We start from the raw sequence: 13,661 nt of genomic DNA, 5'->3' as shown, positions 1-13,661 counted from the left end.
GTGATATAGAGGTGTGTGTGTGTGTGTGTGTGCGTGTGTGTGTGTGTGTGTGTGTGTGTGCGTGCGTGTGTGTGTGTGTGTGTGTGTGTGTGTGTGTGTGTGTGTGTGTGCGCGCCTGCCGTTTGTCTTTTTTCCGTGTTTATTGCTCACTCTGTCTTTGTTTTTGTCTCTCTCTGCTTCCTCCAGTCTTCATTTAATTTTTTGTCTCTTTACTTTGTCTCCTCTTCCTCCTCTTCCTCGCAGCAGCCACCTCTGGCCTCTGAGCTAATCGCTGAACAGGATAATGACGCGGCAGCGGTGTGAAAACGCTGCATCGTTTATTACGCTGTGATAGAGTCGTTTGTTTGGAGCCTTCAGATACTGTGTGACAGCTCTCAACTGTAAGGTCGTGTCAGGATGAAATATTACACCCGTTGGAGAAGCTGAAGGTGAAAATGAGGATGTCAGTGCTGCTTTATCTGTTTGCTGTACGAGGTAGATAAAGCGCCTCACACGCTATCAGGAGACGTAGCTCGTAGCATCGCACCGTATGTGAGATCAGTTGATTTCTTTGAAATCATAAATATTAGCAGACTGTCACAATTTGTGCTCTAATGTTAATCTTTAATCTGATGTATAAAAAAAGAAAACCACAACAATCACACTGTGACACAGTACAGCCGTTACACAACAGACTCTGAGGGGGAAGGTTGAAAAAGACAAATGGGCACTCCACTGACTCCATTATTTTTGTGTTTTTTTGTAAATCTGTCATCTTAAAAACCTAATGTACTGCATCAGATGCATTTCTACCAAATATAACAGAAAGTAAAACAACAACCTTTACGTTTGTTTAGGTTGAATTTTCTATTTCTGACGCTGTGCTGCTGCTCTGCTGAGGTTTCCACTCGGTTAGGGCTAGGAGAAAATCACGGTTTGGCTAAAAATACCTGATTTGATCGGCAGAATCACAGATGGAGATGGTCCAACCTTCCTGTGAAGAGGTCTCCTGAAAAAGTGGTTTGTCACCACAAAACGTCAGGAAATGCCTCGAGGCGTCCTTGAATATATCCAGCGGTGTGACTCAAACTGTTTGGCAGCCTCTGTGGCTGTAAAAACCCCACCGCCGTCCCCTCCACCTGCTGATGTGAAAGGTGGCTCATAAGCAAAGGCAACAGCCTCCGTAGTCTCAGCTGGGAGATGAGTAGTATGCAGGTGGCAGCTTTATGCTACGTTCCACAAGCTCTCTTAGCTTTTAAGTTTAATTAATAAACATAATAAACTCACAAAATGTCAAGAGAGGAAATATTTTGACACCTATTTTCCTCATAAACAGAATAATAAAACCGTACACCGTCTGAATTCAAGTTTCTCTCTGTGACTGAACTGAGACGAGCTTAATCGCCTCGTTAACTCATCGTGAAACTCTCTCTCTGTCCTCTCCTGTCCCCGCCTGCCGCGTCTTCTTGTCCCTGGAGTCATAGTCCTGGTCAGAGCCGCTGTCAATCACCTCTGTACTGTGTCCTCTGTCTTCACACTGACCTCCGTCGCTCTCAGAGGCTGTGATCAGTAACAGTGGAGGAGTATAGTGAGCAGCAGGTAGCGGTTATGCTGCCCCCTACAGGATTGGAGCCACCTTCGAATGCTGGCCATTTCTTACAGATTACACCTCTAAGATCTGGTGTTAAGGATGCTTTTTGGCCCCGAGTACTCGTCTGAAGGTATTCTTCACAGGCCACTTAGCGCTCCGACAATCTCTGTCAATAAGTCGTGTGGACCTGAGGCAAAATCTGGAGCAAAGAGTCAAGTGAAGACCTTGCTTCACCGCTCGCTGCCCCTCATCAGACTTATAATGAGCTCACACTTACAAACGAAGACGAGTCAAATGAGCATATGAACGTAGTGGTCAACTCAATATCTTCTGTCACCTTTAACATTAATCAACTCAAGTGAAGAGGACAGAAATTACATTTTTCCCTGAACCAAACTGAACCAGTTACAATTCAGCAGGTCCTCAACAGCATGTGGTATGAAAACACAATACACAGTCATACACACACTGAATTCTGCCTGTGTATAATAATATATTTAACTTACGTAGCACTTTTCAAAACACTCAAAGACGCCAACAAAACGAAAACACATCAGAGGAGGGGGTTAAAACATGTAGGCGGTGTTGAGGAGGTGTGCTTTGGGGGATTTCTTGAATGTGGTCAAAGAATCAAAACTTGAAATTGCTTTTTCAGAAGTGCTCATTCACTTCTGCTGCACGTAAATTAAACGATGCACTCATTTCGACCTGATGTCGGACATTAAAATCAGTCGTATTCCAGATGACGGTTTCACAGTTTGTAAACATCTTTTTTGTGTCTGAGATGTTGAGACGGCAAACATTAGTCTCATCTCTGCCCTCGGGTCAAACCTGAGGCGCACTTCAGCACAGAGAAGTCAGGAGAAGCTGATTTTTAGCTTCCAGCAGTTTAAACTTTACTTCTTCTTTTGAGTACAAAGGGATGTATGACTGCATAAAGTTTTCAGACTTTCTATTGAACATAACATGAATTAATTAGACAAAGATTCATTAAGAGACGCTGCTGCTGATGAAAACATCCATCTGTGTTGTTATTCAGAGTGATGCTGTTTTGTTTCTGTCGGCTGCAGGTGTTTAAAACCTGCTCCTCCTCAAAAACTTCATGCTGACTGTCTCATTAAAACTAAAAAATCCATAAAATCGTTAATTTCTTCCTCATTGTTTCTGGACAATCAAAGTCACATATTATAACTTGAATTTAATGAAGACTGAAACATTGATGTGACATTTGATGTTTGAAGTTTCACAATTAGAGAGAATTAGTTTTGGTTGTTACGGCTGCTCGTATCAATAAAACATGTGACGTTTCAAATTTGATTAATCAGAAGTTCACACAAAAAATAAGAAGAAATTATGCGATAGGGTTTTTATAGATTTCTGAAAGAAATGTTCTTTTTTCATGCGTTTGTAATTGGATTTGAATAACACTTGTGACATTTCTTTGCTGTGAATAAAACAGACGTACACATCCTGATTTGTTGCCGATCACCGTCTATAAAAGTGTGTGAGAGTTGATCTAAGAAGACAGTTTGATGTATTTAAAGGAGACGCTGATCTCCATCTCAATGTCCTCTTCTTCCCCCTCAGCGTTGTGTACTGAAGAGTGTGCCCACGGACGGTGCGTCTCTCCTGATACCTGCCAGTGTGAGCCGGGCTGGGGAGGACTGGACTGCTCCAGTGGTGAGTCCCACGTTAAAGTCGTCACAGTGAAGCTCATTTTAATGTAAACAGATCATAAAGAGCTGAGGTTTCACTTTTTCTCTCTATCGTTTCCTCACGTCAAAAAATGTGGTGCGCACTGCTGATCCAGATACCTTTTACAATGAATATTCAAGTGGACAGAAGCTGAACTGACCTCTCAATGACACGTGTCTTCAAATTTTAAAGCAAGATTGCTTTTTGTTTAATTTTTAAAGTTTTTCAAAAGAATAAAAAAGAAAGAAGGTCACAGCTGTACTCCATCAGTACGTGACAGTACGATACAAACACACAACCACACGTCAGTTCAGCTGCACGTCTCCACTGCTCTTCTGATTCTGCTCGTTTCTGTTAATCAGAAAAGTGGAAACCAATTTCCCATCTTCAGTGTAAATATGTTGATTTTTAAGGACCAGATAGTCTTTGGACCTCATGCAGTGCAAAGTTGATCCATAGATAAATACACTTTGTGATGAAAGTAGCTCAAACGTCTTCTGTACTGACTTTTCTTGTTACTGACATCAGCATGTCTGTGATAAACTTATATTGATGTCTCCGATCGCCTCGTCAGATGAAAAGATCTTTTTTGTTTTGCACTGACGACAATTTAAGATCGTCGGAGTTGTTTCAAATGTCATCAGACCGAGTTGGACGAGTCACGTCCACTCGGCCTCTCTGGCTGCTCGACTGTCAGGTGGAAACTTTTCTTCTGTGTGTTTTGTTCGGTGTTGTCTCATTTAGCAGCCACAGTTAGTCAAAGGTAGCTCGCACACAGGGGTTGTCTGGGGAGATCGTGGGTTCACATGCTGTAATAATCACACTTGATGTGCACAAATCACACCTGCAGCAACATTTAACTGAGGGTGAAGGAGGCGCAGCATAATGATCAGATGGTGGCATTTCAGAGAGACACCAAATCATCTGACGTTAACCTTCTGTGGTCGTAAAGAAAAGAGCACATTTTTCACAGTAGAGGTCAAACTGAAAGTTAATTACAGGATAATAAGAGAAATGTTAAATGAGCAAGTTCAACATCAAGAGTTGCAAAACGCTGCGCTGGTCGTTCACGTAGTTCAGCTCGCCGCGCCGAGCGATCAACAATCTGTCCTTGGATTTCTGTTTGGCTGAAAGTTTGTTGGCGGTGTTGCAGTTTGAGCAGTGCTGCAGTCCGATTTCCCAGCTGGCTGCTGTGTAAATATTTTTTATTATCAGAGAAACATTTTTTATGTTGCTGCCGCGGTTCTGAGCTCTGAGCTGTGATAGAATAAAACCAAACTTCGCTGTAGAACAGACGCTGCCTGCATCTTTCCCAGCCGTAGATCTGCACAATGTTTTGTTCCTTCCTCTTTTACCAACAATGTTTCGGGCCGTCGTCTTGTTTGAAAGGAAAAATACGCATGTGGGAGAAGTTATTGTTTGTAACAGGTGTTTAACGTTGTGAAAGGGTCTTTTTTAAACCAAACTGTGTTTTCCTAAACCTCACCAAGTTGCCTAGACGTAAAAAAAAAAACAGAAAACTGGAAATAAAACAACTTTATGGGCTCTATCTTAGGCTCGGCACAGAGGGTGTGGGCCCCTGGGCACGTTGGTCTTAAAGTGATCAGGTGCACTGATGGTGGATTGTTATCTTAAGGCAGCAGAAAGCGACTGCGACTTCACCGTAGACCCACAAATCACTGGTCTAAAGTCAAAGTCAGTTTGCTGCTGTTTAAAGACGCATTATTCAGATGGTAAGATGAACCTACACAGGCAGCTTCACAACACGCGTGACAAATATCGTGGCACATTAAATCAACAAATTGTGGAAATAAACTCTCCAGAGGAAACAGGGTTAAACTCCTGCTTCTGAAACAAATATTTATACACAGGATCTCAGGATTTATCAGGTCGGCTGCTTCACTCCAAACTGTTTTACTGTGTGAATCTGGACGGCGTGTTTGACCTTTCCATGTGTAGACGAACACAGAGCATTAATTAACATGAAACACTAACTGATCCTGTCCGCGAGTCAGGAGTTATTAAATAATCTGAAGTTCATCAGCTGTGAATGTCGAGATACAAGATCGTTTCTGACGTATTTTATCCACCTGCATCAAAACCGTTTCATCTGCCGTTTAACCAGCAAAATGGACTTGGACACGCCCCAAACGTACTCGCGCCTTGTGCTGTGAACCGAGCGCCATAGATTGTTTAAATAGGGCCCCTATGATGTTCTGGGAAAAACGCCAACACGGCGATATCAGACAGACCAGACACACCGCCTTTTGAATTAGCTGAAGCTGTTGAGAGGTTTTACAGGAGGATCGGTAGAAGAGCTGTTACATTTAGCCTTCGAGCCTGTTGACAAAATATAAAGTGTTTCTGATTCTGACTGGAATAAAAAAGTTCTGCAGCCGAGTGGATGAGAGTTAGTTTGAGGGCCCTGAAAAGTGAGAATCTCAGTACGTGAAATAGAGATAATCTTTTGTGTGTCATGGTTACTGATCAGCAGATCCATCAACGGGGAAAAATGTACTGATTACACCTTTAAACTGGAAATGAAGCTATTGCATCTCAATATGAATCTCATTTCCACCATTTTGATCCGCTCAGCTCTTCAAACTCTCATCCTGGCCTCACTGGTGCTGAGGGAGTCCAGTGTGTGTGTGTGTGTGTGTGTGTGTGTGTGTGTGTGTGTGTGTGTGTGTGTGTGCGGTCGGGGGGATTTAAGGGGGTATTGACACTGAGTGAGTCCCACAGCCCCTTTAGTCCCACTTTGTTATTGGTGTGCTCCAGCCTCCCCTTTGTTTACCTGTTTTTATTGCTGCCCAGGTGCGGAGGGACTGAGGCCGAGTCAAGACAGGGGTTAGGTAAATCTCCCACCACTTAGGCTAACGGGAAGAGGAGGATGGAGTCTGTCGATCAACTCAATCTCACACGTCAGCTTCGCTCTGGAAGTCTGGCTCGCTCTAACGTCCTCTCTCTCCGGTCTGCTGCAGTTTTCTATCTTTGTTCTCGCCTCCATCTATTCTTTATTTTTTAGTGATGAAGCCGAACTCGTTGTGCAATCGACCTCACACCTCGCCAGGTGAAGCTGAAGACTGGGAAATAGATTAAAAAAAGCTCTTTTTTGCCAGGATCCCGTGTGAGATTATAACGCCGCCGCGTGCCTCCTCACATCCCGACAAAAGAATTTGTCATTTGCTCATTACCTGTGGAAGAATGTAATTTGCTATAAAGATGCAGCGCAGTGAGACTGAATCTCTCCCGTGGGGATATTGAGCTTCTTCTTTTACAAAGACTGAGCTTTATTTCATGCACGCTCTCACCTGATTGGTCAGAGGAAATGAATCCTGTGGTCAGTAACAGATTTAAAGGTCTTATTTTTTTGTTGTTGGATTGTCTAATACACTAGGACACTCAGGATGAGAGCGGTGGTCTTCACGAGGGTTCGCAAAGACATTCGCTCACAGTATTGAATGAATTTTTTTGCTCACAGGAAGAACAGACGCATTACTGGATCCTGATTGGTGGACCGCACCAGCCGCTCTAATTCTGATGAGTTAAGTCGAGACTCTTGGAGCTCCAGTGTGTAATGAGTTTGGCTGTTCTTCTCAGAGGGAAGATACAAACAAGATTGTAAATAGAAGTCCAGCTTTCTAAACAATGAGCTTAAAACCCTGTGTACAAAAAAGGTGGATTCTTAAAAATAAAACACTTGTAACCCAGTTTATTATAAATGAATAAGTTAATGAAGTCCAGCGCCTTGATTCCAGTGGACACGTCTCTATCGAATCAAATCAATAAAATTTATATAGCCCAAAATCACAATCACATCGCCTCAGTGGGCTTTACAATCTGTACAGTGAATGACATCATCTGTCTTTAGACCCTCGATTCGAGTGAGGAAACACTTTTATATGACCATACATGACCTCGGGTTTGTTCCGTTCTCCTTCGCGGCCCGCTGAGAGCTTTTCAGAACCGGAGAGTCCTGCCTGATGTGGTCGACATCAGATTCTGTTTATTTCCTTGATTTTTGTGCCTCTGTCATGAGTACGTTGGCTACGTAGTTAAATGGTTTCTTGTTTTGTCTGTTTAATTCTGTTTATTGTTGTTATGTTGTAGATCCAAACCTGCACGGGGTGTTTTATTTTGAAAATCACCTGAATGCTGTATATGGCTGCTGTGTCTGACTTTCTGCCTGCTGCATCTGCTCTGCGCAGCCTATTGTCCGCTCTACCTGCCCCTCTAGCGTCAGTTTAGCACTGGACTGATGAGATCTGAGAGGCTGAACTGAAACAGTCGAGCCGCTGGCCGTAAAAAAACAAAACAGCGAGTTAGAAAACGCTGAGGAAGCCGTCGAGCCGCGTGCTGATTCTCTGTGAGTTCATAACTACGACCACCTGCCTGTGACGTCTGCGTGGTAACAGAATAAAACGCCGAACACGAGAACATAATCGAGCCAGCAAATTGTGTTTCCTGCACAATCTTCTTAGTTAAAACATTTAGTAACATGTAAATGTGATTTCTAGGGAACAGACTTCCAGGTAAAGAATCCCTGAATCCATTTTTACATGATTACAGTGTGTGGGCGTCTCTCCTTTTGGAGGAAATGCAGAGCATGAGGCTCTCGCTCAAACCTGAAGTGGGCTCTCTGAATGAGGACATTGAGGAAGAGGAGAAGGCCACAGGATTGTCCTCTGTGTTGTCTTCTGCTGTGGCTAACCAGATTAACTGGTGAGGCAGCGTGTGAGCCTCAACCGCCTTCCCTCTCCAAACTTTGTTGCTCTGCCAGGAAATATATGAAAAGCGAGGTGGAGCAACGAGAGGAAGGCGAGGATGAGACGGAGGGGACGCGAGAGGAGACGTAGGAAGAGGCCGCAAATAGCAAGAAGAGAAAAAGTGGTAGATAAGTAGAAATTTGATGGCAATTATCATGTAAAGATGGTGATTATGATGAGAGAGATTATCAGGAAGGAGAAGGTGAAGGAGGAACAATGCAAAGAAGCTGTTCGAGATGGTAAAGATTCCTCATGTAGGGAGCTGCTACACCGGCAATTTATGAAGTGACTAATTTTTGATTAACTGATTATTTCTGCACCTTCAAATTTTTATGAATCTCAGCGGTGATGAAGTTGTGTTAGTTTAGTTAAGTTCATATTTGAAACATGATATTCTAACAACTAAATATGATATGATATAATATACAGTAAAATATGACTTATTATAAGTTGTTCTTTATGTGCACATTATTTCAATATTTTATACAGATAGATTATAGCAGAGGCGCACAAGTCCACACGTTGTTTCCTCCAGTAGCTCAGATACTTGAGAAAAAAGGCGCGAGAAGGTCAGTAGAAGTGCTGATTGAGCTTCTTTACTCCGGTAAAAGTAATCGAGTAAGGCTCTGACATGTACTCAGAGTATCAGAGTAAAAAGTCTCCCTCTGAAGGACATTTGTGGTCAAAGCTAACTGAAGCTCACGTCATATTAATATAATTCAAAGACTATTAAAGTTAAAGGTAGAGTCAGTAGGATTTGTCCCAGCTGTTCCTGAACGCACCACAAAGATAGTTGATTGTTGAGTCTCATTCCCAGGACGTCAAATAGCCACATGTTGGGTTGGTAAAGCGTCCCGAGCAGCAACAAAGTGAGAAAATAAAGAAATCTCGTCTTTTACGTCTTTGTTTCGTCTCGCTGCGTCTGCCGTGCGTGATGTGCTCTGATAGGTCGACATCAGTCTGGTAATGTTGGGAAGGCGGCGTGCGATGACACCAGATAACAATAATCCATAATTCACCTCAAATGCATCAAACTAAAGTAACGAGGCTGTTTTGAAGCTGTGAGGAGGAGAAAGTTCAGATGTTTGTGTTCAGATGTAGAGAGGGAAAGTCTCAGAGATACTCAGGTACAGTACAGATACCTGAAACATGTACTGTGTTACAGTTAAATACAGTAATGACGTATTTGTACTTTGTTGCTTTCTACCTCTGGGCCATCTCTGTAACCTTGAGATTATAATAAGTAATGATACTGGACTCTAAGTCTCTCTACAGATATGAAAAGTAGCTGCTTTCAGGATGTAACTGACATGACAGCAGCAGTCAGACGACACACCTTTGCAGCCACACGTGAAGCTTCCTGTCTGTGTTTGATTCTGTAAAGATAGATCATGACGGGAGTCTCATTTCAAACATTTGATTTCAGGCGTAATCCCACTTTATACGACCACAGCTCTCATCAGAAGCAGTCCATATGAAGCAGCAGATGTAAGTTTATCACAGACTCATAAAAGACACTGACAGCAGCACACATATGTGGATACTGACGGTCATATACTGGGAGCAGGTATTTTTAAACTGAAGTGTCTTTTGTCAAACTGAGATCGAAGGCTTTTCAACCTCTGCAGACACCTGAACCTGCGCCTCTCTGTCCTCTTTGAGAAGATCTCTGTTGTGGCCTGATTGAGGTGACAGTGTAATCACAGCTGACCACAGGAAATGAGCGTTGAACACAAGGGCTTATGGGTAGCTGACCTCCCTGCTCCCTGTGCACTGAGGCCGGGAGGAGTCAGAGCCGCTCTACAGTGATGTTTCTTTACAAACCTACGCTCTCAGTCTTCTGTCGGCGTTTCCACTCGGCCATAAGTGATGAAACCGGCACAGCTCTCCATTTGTTGTCATGGCAACAGACGAAGCCCCGGCACATTATTACATTAACAAGGCTTTTACTGATGAGCTACGGCGGCTTCTGAGCTGCCAAAGAATACTTTGGTTGTTTGTGTCTCTTGTAATGGACGAACTTTGATATTCAGACACAGAAAAACTTTTCTAATGAGTGCGTGAAGGCAGATGTGGCGTATTTTGCTCCCAGATGCAGTTAGCAGTTTGCTGCGGTGTTAATTTTTAGCAGCTACTTTGGATTTAGTCTAAGTATTTAGACAAAAGTGCTCATTAGTTTTAGGCACATTTAAGTCCCTTTTATCCCTCGTGGTTTTATTTGAAGAAAACTCAAAATGCTTTAGTCCAGTTTTATCTACAAATATCACTACAGCGTAGTCAAAATGTTTTCTCTCTTGAGTCCGGCTGATAAGTTTCTGCAAAATCAGCAGAAAACCAAACGTGCCAAAATGGCACACTGTAGAGTGCATACCTCCCGCAAGATCCAACATGTCTCTTGTCCTCACTCATGATACCAGCCACCTAATTAATATCAATGCATTATCCCCTGAGAAATTAACAAAACGTCAATAAATCCCTGATCTCACTTTGTTAAAGAAAGTGAGAAAACAATCCTCTTTACCTGCATATGTACCAAAAATATAGATGGGCTCCTCTCTGGATCCAGACACATCCTCCATCCAAGTTTCGTGGAAATCTGTTCAGTAGTTTTTATGTTTTCCTGCTGACAAACCAACAAACAGGTGAAAATGTAAAATCTTCAGAATAAATTGTTGTGTGATCTTAGAAACAACATTTGACTAGATAGTAATTGCGATGCCATGTTCATAGCATTTTCTTGTCAGGACGAATGAAAACAGATCGAGCATAATATTAAGTTTCTTGTCCAGATACATAAATAAAATAAACTCTCAGGCTGCAGACGTTACAGCCGCAGCACGTGATGCATGTTTTGACACATTAGAGAACAGATCTGAATATTTATCAGGACAGTAAATGAAAAAGCAATTTATTTGTCTAAAGAAAAATGTTTACTTTTCCTAAATAGGTTATAAAGTTAATTGTAAAGTCCTGCGTGTTTCATTCACAAGCTGTATAACATTTTAACTCAAACTCATTTTGAGGGAAATACGTGTTTCTGGCCAGGTCAGGACTTAACCACAGCTGTGGCGCTACTTTAAGCACTTAACGATCCAATCACCACCAAATAATCTGTCATGCAAGAGAGCCCACAAAAGAGATTGTGTGTGTGCTGTTGGATTCATGACGTCAACTCATGCTTTGGGAGACATGTAAGAAAATGTTCCACTTTAAAAGATGCTGGTAGTTTTTGTTAATTCATTTTTTCCCCATAGTTTATCACTCGCTAACATTAACTGGTAACAATGAAGAGGCAGCCAGTCATTTTTTGACTGATTGCCACATTATATTCTCGATCATGTTGTCAGTTATAACTGAGTAATGTGTGTAAAGTTGCCGCTGTAGGAGCAGAGCTTACTTACAAAGCTCAACTGGATTTAGCATTAGCAAGCAAACAGTATATATATGCTTAGTTAACATGAGGACTTACAGTTGAGTAAGTTAACTCACCGTGACATTAATAGCAGGGTGGTCCGACTTCAGCTGTCTCTTCAGGTTGGCTCTCTTCCCTCTTAATCTGCAGCCGCAGGTCGTCTCTCAGCCTCACTTTGTGTTTTCTGTTATGTCTGAGTGCGCTCGTAGATCTGATCTATCTTCCAACCAAAAGCCGTCATGTTGTCACTGAACTCGCTGTCGGTTTGGGACCGCATCACCCGTGATCTCTGGTAATCTGCACACGCCATCAGTGACGGGGATGGATAGTTTAGATGTTGACAGACAGACTAGATGCACAAATGTCTGATAGTCCACCGCTAACACTTAAGCTTTGTCCCCATCATTCTGTAATAAAGGATTTTTTTCTAGCTTAGCGTAGTCATGGCGTAGTCTTCATCTTTAAAAATAGCAGAGCTGGAACATGTTAATGTTTGTGGAGTGTTTTACTAAGCGAGCGCCTCATTTTCTGTGTTTTACTCCTTCACTCCTTTTTTTTTTTTTAGCTTCCTATAAATATGATAATGTGTCAGGGTCGAGTTGGTCTGGTGAAGACTGCTGCGATGACACTGTGGCTGTCACCAGCCAGCGTGGGCACTCGCTCAACTACTGTGCACAGACATGCCATTCATCAGAGCTGGACTCGTGCAACACACATGAATACACGCACGTACACGACACTCAGGAGTCGCCTACAGTGATGTATTTGCCTCTTTCCGCTGCAGCCCGAGTCCTCACAAGAGCCAAGTTTCACACGTTTTTTCCTGCTGGCGTCCATGTTAGAGAAAGCCTGTCAAGGTGTGCAACAACATAATGCAGCTTGTGCTTTCCTTCAGCTGTTGTTCTCTCTCTCGCTCCTGTGTTTGTCTCCTTATCTCCCAGCGCCACTCTTCAGCTCCACTGTACAAAATCCATACAGATCCATGGCCGTGCAGCTCCTCCGCCTCAGCTCCTGCGTTTTGATTTGTGTTTGCGAGTGTGTTTGTTCGCCGACACTCAGCCGCCGCATGCAAGGACTCTTTAACAAGCGAGTTTATTCTTCGTGATTTGCGCTCATAGTTTGTAATTCCTTTTAATGCTCCTCTCCAGCCAGTGAACAGGAATAGATTTAATTTCTGGACACAAACACAGATCACAGCTGTTGTATTCGTCACACGTCGGACTCCAAAGGTCAAAGTCACAACATCCAGACGACGGACCAAACAAACACGCTTTGGTTCCTAAAATATTCATCAGTTCTCTGGACTGATGTTTTCCTGCTCATCTTTTGTCTCACATTAATTTTTATTTTTAATGCAGGACATTCTTCTATGTTTAATTAGATTTAAGGGCTTTATTTACATCAGGAGCTGAGCAGTCACACGTTGTAGTGGAGGAGAAGGCTTCAGTTACACAGTGGAAAGTGAAAGTCACGCTCCAAAGTGCTCACATGTCTCGAGTATTGTGTATTTATTGTGAGGGACAATTACAACAAGATGTAAGGTGAGAATTACTGCGGTGACATTTATCGACTCAGCTGTGCTGCTGCTGGACAGGTTGATTTAATGAGCCGGTCATTTACTCAACAACACACCCCAACCCTTAACTCAATAACCCTATTAATATAAATATTACACATGGAAAGAACAAAACCAACGGTGAATGTATCACAGACTGGTTTATCTTCTTCCTCTTTGCTGTAGAGCTCCACTGTTGTGCAAAAACTATTTTAAAAAGTCATTTGGTCAAGTCTTTGGGCAAGTCAAGTAAAGTCACATGTTGAGTTCCTTCCCCTCCCAAAGAGTCTGCAGTCTCACCTGCAGCTTTGCATTTTTATAAAGAGAACAGACAACAGCAACGTGTGCTTTACACTGAGAAACACGCTCCCTGCTCGAGTCCCAAGTCATTTATTTTCTGTCAAGTCATCAAAACAGTGACGCGAGTCGACTAAAATCCAAGTCGTCCACATCTCATCTACAGTATACACAAGTGTAAATATATGTTTCATTTACTTTTACTTGTAGTTTTGATCCTTAAGAACATTTAACATCAGACACTTTAAGACTTTTACTCGAGTACTGTTCACATGGGTGACTTTAACTTTTACTGAAGTAATATTTCAACACAATATCTTGTTATAACACTTCAAACACCCTCCTGCTGCCTCAAACACTCACTAC

At 42.5% G+C, this 13,661-nt stretch overlaps 1 protein-coding gene across 2 annotated transcripts in view; it reads left to right on the top strand.

Moving 5' to 3' along the window:
* LOC311255180 (multiple epidermal growth factor-like domains protein 11) overlaps positions 1–13,661 on the top strand; it is a 139,860-nt gene that overhangs the window by 55,363 nt on the left and 70,836 nt on the right. For both annotated transcript variants that reach the window (XM_084349445.1, XM_084349446.1), the window contains exon 6: positions 3,158–3,250. In XM_084349445.1, coding sequence (XP_084205571.1) covers positions 3,158–3,250 — 93 coding nt within the window. The remainder of the gene's footprint in view (positions 1–3,157; positions 3,251–13,661) is intronic.

Source organism: Pagrus pagrus (assembly GCF_965226575.1).
Source record: "Pagrus pagrus genome assembly, chromosome: 1".
NCBI classification, from domain to species: Eukaryota; Metazoa; Chordata; class Actinopteri; order Spariformes; family Sparidae; genus Pagrus; species Pagrus pagrus.
This window is presented reverse-complemented; position numbering and strand designations above follow the sequence as displayed.